General features: G+C 40.8%; 1 protein-coding gene across 1 annotated transcript in view; it reads right to left on the reverse strand.

Moving 5' to 3' along the window:
• SEMA5B (semaphorin 5B) overlaps nucleotides 1-11722 on the reverse strand; it is a 132829-nt gene extending 121107 nt beyond the window's left edge. The window contains exon 1 of the mRNA XM_054380966.1: nucleotides 11569-11722. Coding sequence (XP_054236941.1) covers nucleotides 11569-11722 — 154 coding nt within the window. The remainder of the gene's footprint in view (nucleotides 1-11568) is intronic.
• Between the last annotated feature and the right edge of the window lie 5288 nt (nucleotides 11723-17010).

A 17010-nucleotide genomic window follows, 5' to 3' on the forward strand; every position in this document is an offset into this window, starting at 1 on the left:
ATCCAGAGGCTCTTCAAATCATTGGCCGTTTTCCACTGAGCTTGATGGGGTTTGGATCAGCTTCTAAAGATGTGGTAAACCTGGTAATACTTGAGCCTTCATCCCAAAACCAGCTGCTTCCCACCTCACCCTTACACTGTGTGTTTTGGAGGAAAGAAGTATGTAAACACTGAGTTAGACTTCCCTGTTTGAAGGACAGCATTTCCTGCTTCATTTCACTTGAAACCCACTGTAGCTCCCCCCTCCAGCAGGCTGTAACAGCTTTGTCCATCCAGCACACATCACGCAAGAGCAGAGAGGTTAAATGCCCATGCCTTGAAATTGCAAAGCCATTGCTGGGTGCCCAGAGCACAGCTAACTGCTGTGTTATTTAAGAACATCTCTTCCAGAAAAAAAATCAGCACAGATTTCCTAGTCTGGAGCAAAAGAAATTATACTAAATAGGACCATGTATTCTTTGTGCAAAGTAAGGGTATACCCACATATACAGACTTAACCATGCTCCTATCTAACCATGCTGCTATCCTGGGATTTCACAGAAAAGCTTACAAAATATCATTAAGAATCTGTAAGCGAAGAAGACAGGGAAGTTGAAGCAGAGGATTCAGAGGGATCCCATTCTTGAAAAGAGAACCTGAACCACCCACACTACATGAAGTCCCTGCAAAATAAGCTGATTGGATAGTAAAGGTTTGTGCAATGAAGAAGAGCAGACATACAGCACTTGGAGCCCACCAAACTCCACAGGAGTAAATAAATACCTGTTCTGAAGATATTCAGCCCTACTTTTGTGCAGTGTTAACTTCACCACACATTGAGTGCTTCCCTTATTGCCTCAGTATGGTCTCTTATAAGTCATCTTGACTCACCTTACTATTTCATGGCATGCTTAATTACTGTGCATGAGAATCTCAGCATTTCTGGGAAGGCCCAGATAACAGCCATGACTTCTGTAACTGTACAATCTTCTCCCCTTTTGTTTTGCCCCATCACTGGCACAGAGCAAGCCATATATAGTGACTGGCAGATGCTCCAGTTTGCAAGTAGTCAACCGTTTAGATCTTTTCAGACCACCCACTAGCCTGAAGTACTCTCACTGTTGGATCCCAACCATGACCAACAAAGGCAAATCACTTGTAACATAAAGTAAGGTCTCAGACTGTTTCTTGATATAGACTGATGAAATGCTCTCTTTTCAGAATCAGACCTACTGTCTCAGGCTGCCCTTTGCTTGGAGGTATATAAAAGACATGTACGCATGGTGTTTAGGGACATGGTTTAGCAGCAGACTTGGTACTGTTTAGGTAATGGTTGGAATTAATGATCTTAGAGGTCTTTTCCAGCATAAAGAATTCTATGATTCAATCATCCTCAGTATTTAGAGCATTTTTCACAAAGTAGACAGTTGCCTGCTAAGATTGAGGCCACATTTTCCATTCTGTGTGGGTCACTGACCAGAACTCGTCAGAGACAAAGCAAACGAGGCTGTAACAAAAGCTCAGAAGACTAATGCTACCCATGTTACCACCTGTCTTCTCAAATGCAGCAAGTGTGGACACTTCCAAGAATGTAGAGAAGTTGAAGCAAAATTACACCATTATCTTTATTAGACCTACAATGAATCATGATCATTTAATATCACCTTCATTTTAAATTTCAGTTCAGTGTTATAGGTCATAACACAAGTCAGTGCAGTAGTCTTTGGAAAAAAAATTTCTTTCCTACACCATGCTGAAATGTAAAAGTAGCCTCCAGAACACAAAATCACTCTGCAATTCAGCAAATTTACCAGAAGGAGAAATCTTTTGCTGCATGAGCAGAGCTGAGCAAACAAATATATCAGTGCTCAGAGCTCAACTTTACTCATCAGGCCAAAAAAATCAAGCTGGCTTTATCCCAGAAGTCTTCCTACACATACATATCACCCTGCTGTCTTGTCTTCCCATCACCACCTCCACCTCATTACTGGTATTCTCTCTTCTTTTAACCTGATGTGTTGAAGTCTTTTAATTGTACACTAAATATTCCTCATCCCAACTGCTGCAATTTCTACCTTTATTGCCTTCTTTAATCTCTGATCTCTACTCATAGTCATGAGGACTCAGAAGGCTGTTGGCAGAGTACAATCACTTCTACAAAATGGGCCAAACCAAGCAGTTTCTTTCTCTCTCCTCTCAATACCCAAATCCAACTCAGATGTTCTTCTAGCTGTCTCATTTTCATGGTTTCATTCAGTTTATCCCTCTGACCCTACAACTCCTTTCTCACTCATGCTTTATTTTCTAGCAATCTTGACCTTGTAGTCATCTTTCTATCTTATTTCCTGCCCGATCAATTCATCCTATCTTGGCCAATGATGAAACTCCTCCTCAGATGTGGGTCACTGTGACAGCTGCTTGCAGAGAGCCATTCCTTTTCAATGAGATGCAAGAAGCAAAAGTCCTTTAGTGCTAATTGCTAAAGCCCTTCTCCAATCTGTCTAAGAATATATGGATAGCAGATGACTCAAGAAAGAAGACTTTTTCTCTCTTGCTATGTCAAAGAGGGAACAGTCCCATTTCTTAGCTACCAAGGAAAGGCTGTGCTCTTCATCAGCCTGAAGGGGGGAAAAAAGAACCAAAGACTCAGATTGTAGCTTCACAGAGCCATAGGAATCACAATAATCATATTAACCTACATATGCTATCATTTAATGTTATGTCAAATCTAGATGATTTTGTACCTCTCCCCTCACTGCCTTGAACTGGCCGTGTTGAGCTTCTTCCATTCCAACAGAGAAATGATATCTGGAGATGTAGGCATAGTCCCAACTGCCCAACAGCACTGGTACTGTAATCCTCTGTCTTGGGCAAATGAAACTCTTTAGTGTCTCAGTGCTTGCAAGTGTTAAATGGGTTTAGGCATACAGGCTGCTGCATCAGGGCTTAGCTATCTGTAACTCATGCACTGTACAGGCATCACTGATTGTTGTTAATGCATACCAAGCATCTTGGCTCTCTGTTTCCTAAATTTTAATAATTTCTTCAAAACAAGTGTTACTCAGTTGTTTCAATATAGAGAAAAAAACCTTAGTCCAAACCTAATTTTTGCAAAAGTGCAATTATGACTGCTTGTTTATTTACTTTTTTATTATTAATATGCAACAGCAAACCCCAGGGATTCATCTCATATAAAGAAAACACCAAATATTAAGCATGAACTAGTGTCCACTTCCAGTATGAAAGAGTGTTGGGCCCTCCTCAGGAGAGGAGATCAAAGGACTGCAAGTCACATTCCCCATTTGGCACATTTTTGCAGCTCTTCATCATTTCTGCTTCATCAGAGAGGCTAGTCTTGGCTTTCTATTTGTACATAATGAAGGGCAGGCAAAAGGTCAATCAAGACCTGCACCGGGGGGAGCCAGAAGACTTCCACCTGGTGAGTCTTGAGGCTGGGGGAATGGGATAGAAGACATGCAACATAAGAGAGGCTTTTCCTTCTTCAGCAAGGCTTTTATAGCTCAGACCCTCTCAAGACCTCAAACCCCAACTGAAAACATCATAGAATCATTTCATCTAGAAGAAAACCTTTAAAATCATCAAGTTCTAATGGTAAACCAAACACTGCCAAAACCACCCATAAACCACATCTCTAAGTGCCACATCTATATGTCTTTTAAATACCTCCAGGGACAGTGACTGAACATGCAGCATTGTAGATCCTCACTGGCAATGGCCAATCAAAAGCAAGAGACACTATAGTGCTACAAGAGTGTCTAACGCAGATGCACGCCCATGAGTCACCAGCATGTGCATTTGCCATGCTTGAGATCAACTAGACAAAAGGTTTGTGCCTACATAACACAGGATTTCATGGACAGAATGGATTTACTTTTCCTCAGCAGGCTACCAACTAGGGCAAACACTACCCTAACACTGCCTCCTCTCCTCAACAACCTTCTTCAAAAACCTTGCCTGTTACCCCACACAGCACTACATGGATTCATGCAGCCATAGCCTTGCTCCCCAACACCACCTTGAGACACTTGGTTAACCAATGCAACACACAGCCCCACTGTTAGCAAACTCAGAGATTTCTTGTTTTCTTAAGGATGTTGCAGAGTGTTTAAGTATTGTGATCCATTGTTTACCAAGGCAAGCTCTGCAGCTGTCACACAATCTCCCTACGAAAGATAAGGTGAGTGCTCATGCATCACTTGCAGCTTCCTATGACATTCTGATCAGTATAATCCTTCCTTTCAGGAAGGAAAACAACCTGCATCTTGGGTCCTACAGCCACTGCAATCTAATGGAAAAAAAAAAAAAACACTCCTTTGACATCACTTAACCATCATTCAATCTGCCTCCTCTACATCTGCAGGCAAATACTTGTCACTGTCCTTACAGTTACATTTCTACATCAGGCATTTGTGCCTGCAGAGATGGTGCAAAATTTAGGACAATGGTTTTCACCAGCAAGAATGCAGGAGGGGACAGTGAAAGCATGGCTCACCTCTCCTTGAATTTCACCTGCACGTAGTCAGATCTAGTACAGAAGCAAATGTGTCTTATTTTAATGAACATCTGAAACAGAAGTTGACCCTCTTTGCTGGTTCAACAGAGACTGAATTGGAGATGCCAAGTCAAATGCACAGTTTGTACTTTTTTAGCTAGCCAGTCTCGTGAGGACTCCTGTCTTCTGTGAACAAAGGTCCCACTGTGAGTCAGTTACACCAATGAATTGGAGCAGAGGCTGTAAAAATCTTTTGAAAAGACTTTTGATATGAACCTGTCCTCATAAAGATCAGTGTTTTTAGACTGGAAGCTAGCTAATAATACTAACAGATTATCAGAGGCCACATTCCATCAATGACCTCCACCTCTTTTATTAATGTGCTGTAAAACAGCAATCCTCATGTATAAAATACAGATCTGGATTTTGCAGCTCAAGCACTTCCACTAAAATACATTTAAAGAATCATCCAGTGTTATAAAAAGGACAAGATGGTTGATCTGTGAAGTCAGAGCTTTTTAAGCCAAAGCACAAGAGTTTCTTCAGGATTTTATCTGTACCCCCCAAAGCTAGAAATTACCAGTCTACTGTGTATTGCAGATCACAGCCTCTCATCCACCTCATTCTGAACTAAGCCAAGGAGCACATCACATTTCTTACCACTTAATTCAGCCATATTAGAGGAACAACTTGACCAGTTGGACCTATTATAGTTAGAGTTTCCATTTACAGACGTGATGTTTCAGTGCTATATACTTTGACTGTGGCCTGGCTCAGCACACAAGCTTACATCCAGTTTCAACTGCACAGTCCTATTGACTTCAAGGTAAGTACATATTAAGTGCTTGACTGTTCGTGGCTTTATAGGATGAACTCCACATGACTAAACAAGAATACTTCTTATAAGACTGCTGGCACTAATGTGAACTTTATCAAAACATAATGACATCCTTGAATGGAAGGTTTTATAAGAATGTGATATATTAACACTCATCAGAAGCAGATGTGTCAAATAAATGAGGTCTGCCACACCACTGGCTCACAAACTTACTCAGTTAGGTAACCGTGCTAAGTAAACTTTAAAACTGAGAATGGAGGCTCCATAAGGCATGCCTTTGTTTGCACCAAACTGCAGACAAAGAATAAAAGCGCTTGCTTTCCTTTCCACACTGTTTATTTCTCTGAGGTATGCCTGGGATCTGAAAAGAAGCAGCCCACTTCTATGTCCTAGATGCAACCACTGTGCCAAAGAACTGACCAGGCATATGCTCCTGTTAGCTGATGCTCTTAGCCTCAATTACAGCAGCAATACCTCTGAAAAATGCAAGTAAGCTACTCTGCTGCTGACAAGAGATTTTCATGGCTTTGCCCATGCTTATTATGCTGATGACCTTCTGAGTGCCTGTTCCCCCACACTATGAGTCCACTTCATTCAGTTCTACTAGTAAGGATCCTCTCCTCATCATCACCACCACTCATGGTCAGAGGCTCCTCCTTTCCTTGAACTTTTTGAACTCGTACCTTTTTGAAGCTTTACTTTCTCTCCCCTCACTCCAATATGTAATGTAAGAGCTCCACAATTACTTTGCTTCCTGAAGCTTTGCTGTGAAGTCTTCTTTTTCTCTCTTGCAAGTCAGGATTTGCCTTGTCTAAAACATTTTGTGAATGAAGGGCGTTTTTCCAAAACACCTTTTCTTCTTGAGGCCTCAAGGAATAGCACACTGAAAAAAAATTTCAATCAAATCTCATTGCAATTATTTGTGAAGTGTCTTGGACACCATTAATGGGAAAGCATCAAAGAACTAGAATAATTATTGCTATAATTATTATTATTGAATGAAAAAAATATTGAGAGCTGTTAGGTGTAATTTTCAGAACTTTTGCCTGAGAGCAAATTATTTACCTAACCACCTTATATTTACGGCTTTATCTATCACAATTTTCAAACAATTTCTAAATCAAAGCTAAAGAAGAAAATTGCAGCTTCATTTGCCACAGTTTCATTTTTCAAGATTAGAAAGAAAATTGCCACAAGGTTTCCTTAATGGAAACAAAATCTATACTGAAATGCACTGACAGTCAAATATTCTGTAGCACTCACAGGAGGCCACTAGTTTCTGGTCAACACTCCATCATTTGTTAATCTTAGGACTCCCTGTATGGAGATTCAAGGGCAGAAAGGCTATGAGCTAGAAGACAATTCTCCCAGAATGTTTAGCCAGGTATGTTTCTCTTACTTCACCCCACAGTCTTCATTCTTTGTTGACTAAAATTTTGGTTCAGATTGTCAAAATCTCACTTGCTCAAGAAAAGTGTAAATCTGTATCACAGTTTCCTAAGGGACTTTCCTAGCTGGCCTTTGGAGTTGACGGATGCTAATGTGCTTTTTTCCCCATCAATATACAGTGAAAAGAATAATGTATTAGTGACCAATTCAACAATAGAGGGGTGTTTGGTAAAATGTCAAGAACCTTCAAAAGAAATAAATCATACTCTATTATCCTTCAGCACACAAAGCTAAAACAGCTTTTGCTTTCAACACAACAAGTGAACACTTAACTGCTCCCCACAGATTTCAGTGTTTGAAGCTGGCCACGTTTCAATAAAATGTTGCTTAAAGAAAATCTTGAGAAAATATATAGCAAGCTACATTCAAGCAACCTGAATCACGTTCATCTGGTAGGAGGTAATAATTACAGACAGTCTGAAGATGAGTCTAAATCTCATAGATTTAAGCATTATTTCATTTTGAAAACATGAGGCAACAGACAGAGCAACTTGTCTGCATCTAGGAAAGACTGAGGATTAGACAATGGGTCAAATATTGCAGACTGAGAGCTCACACCAGCCATGATGACGTCTAAAAAGCTGAAAAGATCTGGGATATAAGCTGTTTAACCAAGCCCACCTGCCTCCTGTGCTTCAGCATAGGATCAGCTGAGATGCTTTCATGGATGAAGACAGATTGCAATTATTAAAGTAGGAACAAATTATGTTCTTCCAGTTTACAGTAACTGCCATGACCCAAGGGAGAAAGCCCTGGGAGACAGAACAGAGAGAAAACTGAGAAAGTCTGTCATACTTTTTTTGTGAGCATAGCAATTTAATGGATAAAGCTAATGAGAAATAAATAAGAGCAGAAATTACAAGTGGAAACCTGTCTACAACTAATTTCCAGTGAAGTTGTGAACATCCAAGTGATTTGTGTAACAGATGAGTTTGCAAACTTTTAAGCACTTCCTGAGTAAACAAGCTGAAACCAAGCACCCTGCACCGATTACAAACATATATGCAGATCGGTCACAGCTCTGGCTCTCGCAATAACATTTCTCACATTGTATTGCCATGGCAGAAGATGCTTCTGGCTTTCCAAAAGGGGCATGTTACAAAGGAACTCCAAATGTCTTTAATGCTTTATGTCCTAGAAACAGCTGCATAACAATGAAATATACTGATAAGAACCAGGACAGCATGGCAAGGGCACATCCCAGTTGCAATTGCAGAGACTGGTCTGTTGGTTGTATGACATGCACGGAAATGACAAAAAAGACAGTGTGACTGACAAGAACTAGAAGCAATTTCTCTGATGTCTGGCCTAGCAGAGTGGGCCACAGTGGAGCTGCACCAGGATGACATGCTGTTTACTGAAATGAGACTTGGACACATATGCACCTGCATATATAATTCTTTTTTTAGAAAAGGATACACTAAAGATGTATTTGACTTGTTTCACTAATTTCTCAACTCACTGAAAAACAACAAGAATGCAAGATCCTTAATGTAGCTACCCACTTACAGCCAAATAAGTAATAAGATACCAGAAACAGCCTCCTGGGAAGTTAAAGATCATTTTCTTATTGATCTAACAAGGGAAATCAAATTTTAACCGGATTTTCTATAAGCACAGAGTAGAACAATCTAAGCATGGAAAACCCCAAACTTGGTATGTTATTATTGTTGTTGAACTGCACAATGAGAAGCACTTATAAACCCCAGGGATACTGGGGCACCATTGTGTTTGTTTGGTACTGTGAAAACACAGCATGGTGCTCACAGCACAAATTCCTAACCTGTCCCTCACAATCTCTATGTAGTCTGCTAGGATAAATCATTCAGCTCACAGCCTCTTCCCAGCCATCATCTCTCCTGGCAGTGCAAACTTTGTCTTGAGCATACATATTTAGGGTTAGAATTTATATCCCTCAACTTTTCTAGAACATTTTCTCTTGGTCATGAGTAATGGCAAGTGGTTTGGTGAATGGACTCTGTGAAGAAACAGTCATTTCTTCAGGTTTGAACACAACTGAAGTAAAAGTATTTTGCATACATAGACTCCTTTCTGATTAAATGAGTAGGTCATGTACTGTATTCTCTCCTTCCTCCCCCTCCAACAGCAGTACAAAGAGACATCAATTCAAACAGATAGTTGGGTAGTGTGGATGAGGTATGATAAGCAAGAGATGAGGCATAGAAAATACATAATTTCTCAGGAAATAAGTTTCAAAGTAGACAGAAAGGAGTTTCACTTGGATTATTCCATGACAAGGATATTAACCAGCCAACTGGATGTTAACATCTTAAGCTGGAGGAAAAGTACAATAATAAAAGAGGCTGAACACAAACAAGGTGGGAACTGAAGACTGGAGAACACAAAACACATTATGGCACCCCGTTTGTCTTGAGATGGGGAGTCTGGCTAGCAAGGTTGTGAAAATGAATCTATTCAGCCCCTTTGTAACATAAACTGCTTTGTTCATCTGTTCTTTCTGGCAGTAAATTAATGCATCCTGTATGACTGAATGGTCTGGGGCCTTACTTATTATTATCACCCACCCACTGAAAATGGCTGGTGTAACACATTCTCCCCTGGCAGTGGGACCATCAGCAGAGCAGTTGCTGGGGTCAGTCTTTCAGTTGTTGGCCCAGCATTCCCATGGGATGATGCACTTGGAGACTCACAGAAAGCCCGTGAGCCACACCATTAAGCAAAGACTTAGAGCAATTTGGAAAGCACATAAGATGTAGATTCCCCTGGATGTCTCCCCTTCCAGCCTAAATCTGCTTGTGCTGGCATCAGAACAGGGTATAGCGTTAAGGTAAATTATATTATGAACTGATATGTGGTTTTGGACTTAAATACTATCAACTTAAATACTATGTGGAGTGGAAATAAGGTGCTCCGTGTATTTTCCAGCTAAGCTTTGCAGCAGAAAATACAGAATCAAACTGTATCATGAACAATCATGAGGAAACAGGTGTTGTGAAAAAACAGTAACTCTGAATCTAACTTGGGTTTAAGAGATCCAAATAATAAGTTGTGTCTTGTCCTTGAAGTGTCTGCAGTTTCAATCTTTCTTTCTTTCATATAATTGTCAAATTCTAATTTATTCATACCAGCTTTCGCCCTCTATCACTAATGAGAGAAGGGGAACAAGAACATGAAAGGAGAAGACATTATTTTTTGTCTGTGACAAAATCATGCCTGATTAAAACAAAGCAAACTGGCAGGTTATGAGTGTGTTTATGAGGCCATCATTTCTGCAGAGAAGCCCTCACATGGAGTGCCAAAAATACCCACTGATTCCTCAGCATCAGGAGTTGGGGATCTAATATCCTTGCAGAATGAGTTGTCTCAGTGCTGGATCCCACAAATACATCCTCTGTAAAAGTTCGATGCTCCTAGTTAACAGAAAGAGTGCACACTTCTCCTCTCTTCCATATCTATTGTTGTATTATCTATTTAACTATCTAAGTACTTTCCACCATGTTTTGAACCCCAAAGGTTTCTCCTTTCACCCCTCCCCAATTAAACAGATCGTTAAACTTATTTAGCAATTAAAATCAAGGTTTATTTACCCATTCTACCAGAGCAAGGTAAGAGCCAGTGCCATATCTTGTAGGCTTAAAGATTTTGCTAATTTACTTCAATCCACTTAAACCTTTAAAACACAGATAATGAAAAACAGACAAGAAATCTCTTACACTTTCCAAATTAAGAGACAAGAGTTTCTACCTCTGTGAAGCTCTCTAGAAGAACCCTGAAAGGTCAGCAAGGAACTCTTTGACTACTTTCTTCCTGGAAACTCTATCTCAAAGGTCACAAAACCACAATGAAATTGCCTTTAGCAAGGAACCTAACTAGAGACACATTGCAACGTACTTAATTGCCTGTAGTGAAGAATGAAACTGAAGACGCATTGTAAAGCTTTAAATGGGAACCAAAATCAATATTTCAACTTTTAGGAGGAAACCATTTTTAACAAGGAGATTCAGCAGCAGATGATTCTGGCACACTAAATTTAACACACTGTTCTGGGGTGACTTCAGAAGTAATGGTGGTACTAATATAATGATCTAACTGTGGTGTGGGTAAGTGGACAGATTGAACAGACAACACTTTAGGAGTGTGTGTACACTCATGGAAAATCCAGCTGGGATAAGGACAAGAGAAAAATCAATGCCTCAAAAGAACAGCAAAAAGATTGCTCATTGCAACACAAAGGTCCTCTCTCACGTTCGTAAGACCTTGTCCATGTAAATATCTAGAAGAAAAGCAGAAAAACTACTAGCAGAGGTGATAAATACATAACAGAACCAAAACAAACTAAAAAAAGAGTAACAAACAAAGGCAGCCACACACTGCAATTTTAAAACTACTTACTTCTCTTGCATTTAAGTATGCCCAAATTCTTTGTCACTCACTATTCACTTATTGTCTGTATCCAGCCTGCCAGGTGAAGTATGTAATCATCACTAAACTCAGCTAGAGAAAAGGAGTCTGAAACACAGCTTCAGTGTGGCAGAAGATTACAGGGAGCCTGTAGCAGAATTGAAAACAGAGATTCGTATACCAGTAGTCCCAAGACTGCCTGAATTAAGTGACTGCTGTGAAACCTCTGAGTTAAAACACTGTAAGGCATCAAAGGGAATATGATTCATCCAGGCCACTCACACTGGCCTGTGGATCACAGGTGGAAGGAAAACAGCACACACTAAACCATCATCCGTAACAACACCAGGAAGGCCTTGAAAATGGATCATCCTCCTGGAACTTGAAACAGAAACAGAAGCTCTTACCTTCAAAGGCAATTGTGGGATGTTCTTTCCTGACACATTGCTGATTTTCAGCTTCAGAGTATTCAGGTACATTTTGTGATGCTGAGAGATGAAAAGCAAGAAGAAAAAGGCTCGGCAATGACAGGGAAATGGCCTCTAATCTTGAAACAACCATGACTGAAGGGCAGCTGCAGATCTAGCTTCCAAGGTAGGCCCAGGGAGGATACCTGAAATACAAATAATTCCACTTTCAGAAAGACAAATGCTTATCCGGAATGTATAACATGGGTAGAGAAGGGTGGAGGTTTTCCTTTCTTCCCAACCCCACTTGTGCTTAAGTATACAAGATAAAGTTATTCCAGAAACAGCATCTAAATTAAAAAAAAAAAAAACCCAGAAAAAAAAAAAACCACCAAATTTACACCTTCAGAAAGAAGGGAAGGTGCACAGCTCCCTAAATATGTATCTTTGTGTACCTTTGGGATGTATGTCCTTACATACAGCAGCTGGTGCGGAATGGCCAGCACGGATAACATGGAATCTCAAACACTGCAGATGTAAACGTGTCCCCCCATGTGGACACCTCACTCCTCAGTTTCATGATGTGTCCGTGTTTAAATGTCATGCTACGCTCCAGAGATGGCTAAGGAAAGGCCAGCATCAGTCATCACAAAAACACACGTGCAATTAATTTTGTCCCAATAGATTCATACAGCTTACTGCTGTTGTTTTAAATACCTTGAAACTAGAAAACTCAACTTAAAGGTGTCACCACGTATTAAGGTAACGTAAAAATTAAAAGATCTTAATGGGAAGAATGGTGAGAAGTGAGTCAACAGCATCACAGGATGCTATAGCTCCCAGCCCCACGAACTGAGGCGCAGCTGAAGAGGAGCAGCACTCACTCTCAGGCTAGGAGAGGGGAAAGCCTTGCCTTTCCTATGTGAACATTATTAACAACAGCAGCAGAAAAGATATAGGTCTAAAACCTCCCCTGAGCCTACCAGACCTGAGGCATGTAGGGTCTGGTAGGCCCAGGGGCCTCCTAATCCCGAGGAGGATTAATTAACCCATGGCACAAGCTTCCCAGGATGCTGCCGCACCTTAGGAAAACCTGCATTGCCAAATTTAATCTTACTGTGCTTATTTTCCTGTGCAACTTTGCTCAGTTATTGCAAACACATGTTTTCGAATAAATGGAGTCTCCTGCTTTTAAATCTTATCTAGTGATAAAGCTGATACTGATTAAATACACACATAATGAGATTTCCAGGTCCTGTGGGTGTTGTGATTCATAAAGAAAGGCAGGGTAACAGTGAACAGCTGCGGTGCCCAATACCTCTGCACTTGTGTTCAGAGTCTTCAAAACACCTTCAGTGAGCTGTAGTGGTCAGGCCAATGATTAACAGCAACAGGCTCATGGCATGGAGTGAACTCCTACGTAAGGGACAATACTGGGGCATCAAGGAGCTGGAAGAAGTTTGCAAAGGTCTTTGGGCATCACAGGAGCAAAAAGGGACTGCTTATGGCAGCAGTGGAGGATAGCTGGTTTGAAAGATGGATCCTGTGTTTTATTTGTAGCTGTATTTCTCTGTGATTTTGAACACTGGCACAAAGATGAGTTATCATTGCATTCATTATGCATGTCCTCAGCAGCAGCTACATACCACTGACTGAAAATAGTGTTGGCATTCAGGATTTGGGGTAGTTCTAGGGACTTAGTTTCCCAGCTAGTGTAAGTGAAAGATTACAGCATTTTAATTTTTTTTTCCAGACCCATATACATGCAGATTTTATGCAGGGATGTATAAAATTTCCTTCCAGTTTTCCAAAGGAAGTTCTACGGTGCTTCAGTATGAAAGGAGTTTTTTTAAACACAGCAAATACCATGTTAAGTTTAAAAATGGGACTGGCAGAAGCAAGAGATGTGAATCATTCAAAGCTAAGGCCAGCGCAGCGTTTAGTCATTAAGCATAAGCATACTGCAGGGCGTACACCACTGAGTACTGTGACATCTCAGATGATGGAGATGTTGTGGAAGTCATGCTGCAATGAAAATTACTGATGCTGAAGCATTGGATTATATTTTCAGCCATTGGTTTAAATAATTATGTTTTTTTTTCAATACAGATGTGGAAGCGAAACAGCACAGAGATGTGAAGCCCAGTGAGATGCATTTTGTATAGCTCTTGGACCAACTTAAAGTTTCAGAAGAGAAAAGCCAAATTTTCCTTAGACAGGAGATGGTTGTTTGGGGAAATGCACAGGAGGCAAAAGGACTTTGCTGTCATATATCCTTGCTGGAAACTGGAAGAGACAGTCATGGAAATCTTGCTTTATGCATGTTCTACTCCTCCCAGTGCAGCCATTACAGGCTAATCTTAGAAATAAGATACTAAAACTAGACAGACTTTTAGTTTGAGCCAATATGGCTATTTTCATGTACTAATCATCCAAACAATGATCTCACTCTAGATGAAAAAACCCTCAAAGAAAGACACACATAGTGACCAGTGCTTCTCTAAGGCCATAAGTGGCAGGTAAGTAAATTCAAGTTCCTCACTCATCAGGGTCATGAAATGATAAAAAGTTACACATAGGAATGCTTCGTAACATCCCACAGCCTGTTCTGTGCCAAAGCAGAGTGCATTTACTAGTGTTTTGTCTGGACTAGTTGTAAAATGTGCCAAGTAGTTGGATTTATGCCACTTTCCCTGGGAGACTTTACCACAGTCCAAGAGACTTCAGTGTTCCTTAGAAAGCTGTAACTATAATTTAGGGTAAAGTTCCATCTTCTTTTTCCTTATTGTCATAGGAAATCCAAAGAAAATAATGGTTTCAAACATGATGTGAAGTGGAAAGTAATATATGACCAAAGAAATATTAAAAAGAAACAGTATAAACAACTTGTGTCCTTCCCCATGTCCCCTGTCACCTACATCCAACTGCATCCATCAGATGTGTGGAGCTCTCATGTGCTGGGAACTTGAACAAAATCACTGTCATGTGAAGGCTTGAACTGGTGTCTACTGGAGTCAGAGACAATGGGTTCATGCCAGCTTGATCAAGGGGGATAGAAGCCAAAGCCCTAAAGCACCAGCTGAACAGAGAGTTGTTCAGACAGCAGATAGCATTGCATAAGGTTACTCCTTCAACCTGTCCCTTCTCAGGCTGCCTTGCTCATTTTTTTCCTCAGTACTTTCAGAGACACTCTAACTCAGTAACTGCTGTTCCCAACTGCTGAAACTTTATTTGTGACACAACATACTCCAAACACAAAGCAGTGCCCTGTGCAAGAGCAGGTCAATTGTATGCCAAGAGCAAACTATTAACTGCCTGGGAGAGTCCAGAAGCTAGTTGTGAAGTGTAAATGTTTGAATTCTATTGGAGATGAACAAACTCAAGCCTTCAGTTATGCCCAAGCTACTTATTTTCACTGCTTAGGACCATTCCTCATCCAGACTGATAAAACACTTCATGTCCTAAGTACAGCCAGGCTAGAGATGGTTTGCAATGCTGGAACTCACTCTAGCATTAAGCCATTTAGATACAGTTAAATGCTATAAAAAGAACTGTTCTTATTAGACTCTCTGCTCAAAATGACTTAAAGCTCAAGAAATCATCTGTCAAAGCTTCAGTGTAGATGAGAGACAAGCTCAAATCCCTGGTTAAACTCAGATCTCAGACAGGACATGGTTTCAAATCTTTATTTGCTCATCTTGATGTATCTCTATCACCTTAGCTATTCCCCTCCTACACAATGCAGTCATTTAGAAAAAGGAAGAAAAACATCCAATAAGATTATCTGTTCAAGTTTATCTGCCCTCTCACTCATGAAAGCCTGTCCTCTGCACCTCTGCATAGACCCAACACCCAGTGATGCGGCATCTCTCTCACCTCTCCTATTCTGCACACTGAATCCCTCTAGCCCTCTGCCAAAAAAGGTCAACGAATTCAGGCTCCACTTGTATCCAGTGAAATATGTTCCAGAGACAGGAATTTTGTAGAGCATTGCTCCTGCCACTATCCTCTTGTCTCTTAAATCAGGCTCTCTTAGCTCAGGGGCCTCCCTGACTGCAGTGGCAGTGGATGGGCAAGAGCTGCTCCTTCTCAGTAAAGCAGGAGGTCTGCACACTCAGTGGGTCGATAAAGCTGAGATTTGCAACCACAGCATCAATGTGAGCACAAACCCACTGCCATATATCCATTTCTCACCCAGGCTGTTTCATGACAGCCAGATAGAGACAGGGTATAATTCTGCTTTGCCTCGTGGCTTCACCTCTTTGCACAAGCACAGCATTCAGGGGATCACCCACAGTCCCTCCCTTATTCATTCTCAGGGCATGAGTCTTTTCCAACTCGCCCTGTATTGTATCATTGCAACTCCATTGATTTCACAGGAACTAGTCCTGATTTACAGAGGGTAACTCAGATCAGGCCCTCTTTGACTAAAGCTCCATGTCTAAAAGAAAAATACCTTCAATCAATCTTTAGGGCTTTAAAACAAAGCACATTTTAAAAATGGCTGTACCAGGAATTCATATCCTGCTTTCCTATGACTGTAACTATCATTTTGACTTAATAAAATGTGACAGTAAAGTTTAAGGATAAAAGAAAATGCTTCGTCTTTCATTTTAAATAAAAAAGATGCCTTTAAAAAAAGACTAAAAAAGGATCTTCCTTTAAAAGCATTAATTCTTCTATTCGAGACCTTTTGTGATTAGAACAGTTATGATTGAATAGGCTCCCAGAGGGAAGGACAGAGGTGGACATTAAAATATTTTTTAAAGTACTGGAGAAAAAGGGAAATAAATATAAACATTATAAAGCAAGGCAGTTCAGCAATGCAGCTATCACTGGCTGGCACAGGCAGCTCTGCCCTAGAAAACTCCAAGGCCAACAAAACCACAGTCCTTTATTCATGTGCTGCTCCTTGCCCTCCCCTTCCACCCTCACCAGCTGGAATTCATCCCACCAAACTGGGTCCAAGGGCCATTTCACACTATCGAAGAAAAGGCACAACTTCTCCCTCTGCCCCTGGCCATGCCTGCACTGGAGAGAGGGATCTGGCTCCCACCTGAAGTACGGCACACTGCACTGGCATAAGCAGACATCAGATCTCCTGTGTACCCTTAGATCAGCATCCCAGAAGACAGAACCACATTTTCATGCCTATAATCCAAGGGTTACAATTCAGCAGCAAGGTGGATCACAAGAGTGTGTGGATAAAATGCTCTCCTGTGGCAAAGCAGAAGCTCAAGCTCCATGCTTATTGCTGGGGCACTCTCACAGCTCCTGCCTCACACAGTCCACAAGGCACTGGTTGGAGTATCACAGTAGGCTTTATATGAGGAATAAACAATCAAGATCTCCCAACACATGTCACTTCACTGCAACCTTTCTCTTATTTATATAAATAACTCAGATAATCCCTTGCAAAGAAGAAATCAGTTAAATCTAATA

The sequence above is a fragment of the Indicator indicator genome, chromosome 5 (genome assembly GCF_027791375.1).
Source record: "Indicator indicator isolate 239-I01 chromosome 5, UM_Iind_1.1, whole genome shotgun sequence".
In the NCBI taxonomy this organism is placed as follows: Eukaryota; Metazoa; Chordata; class Aves; order Piciformes; family Indicatoridae; genus Indicator; species Indicator indicator.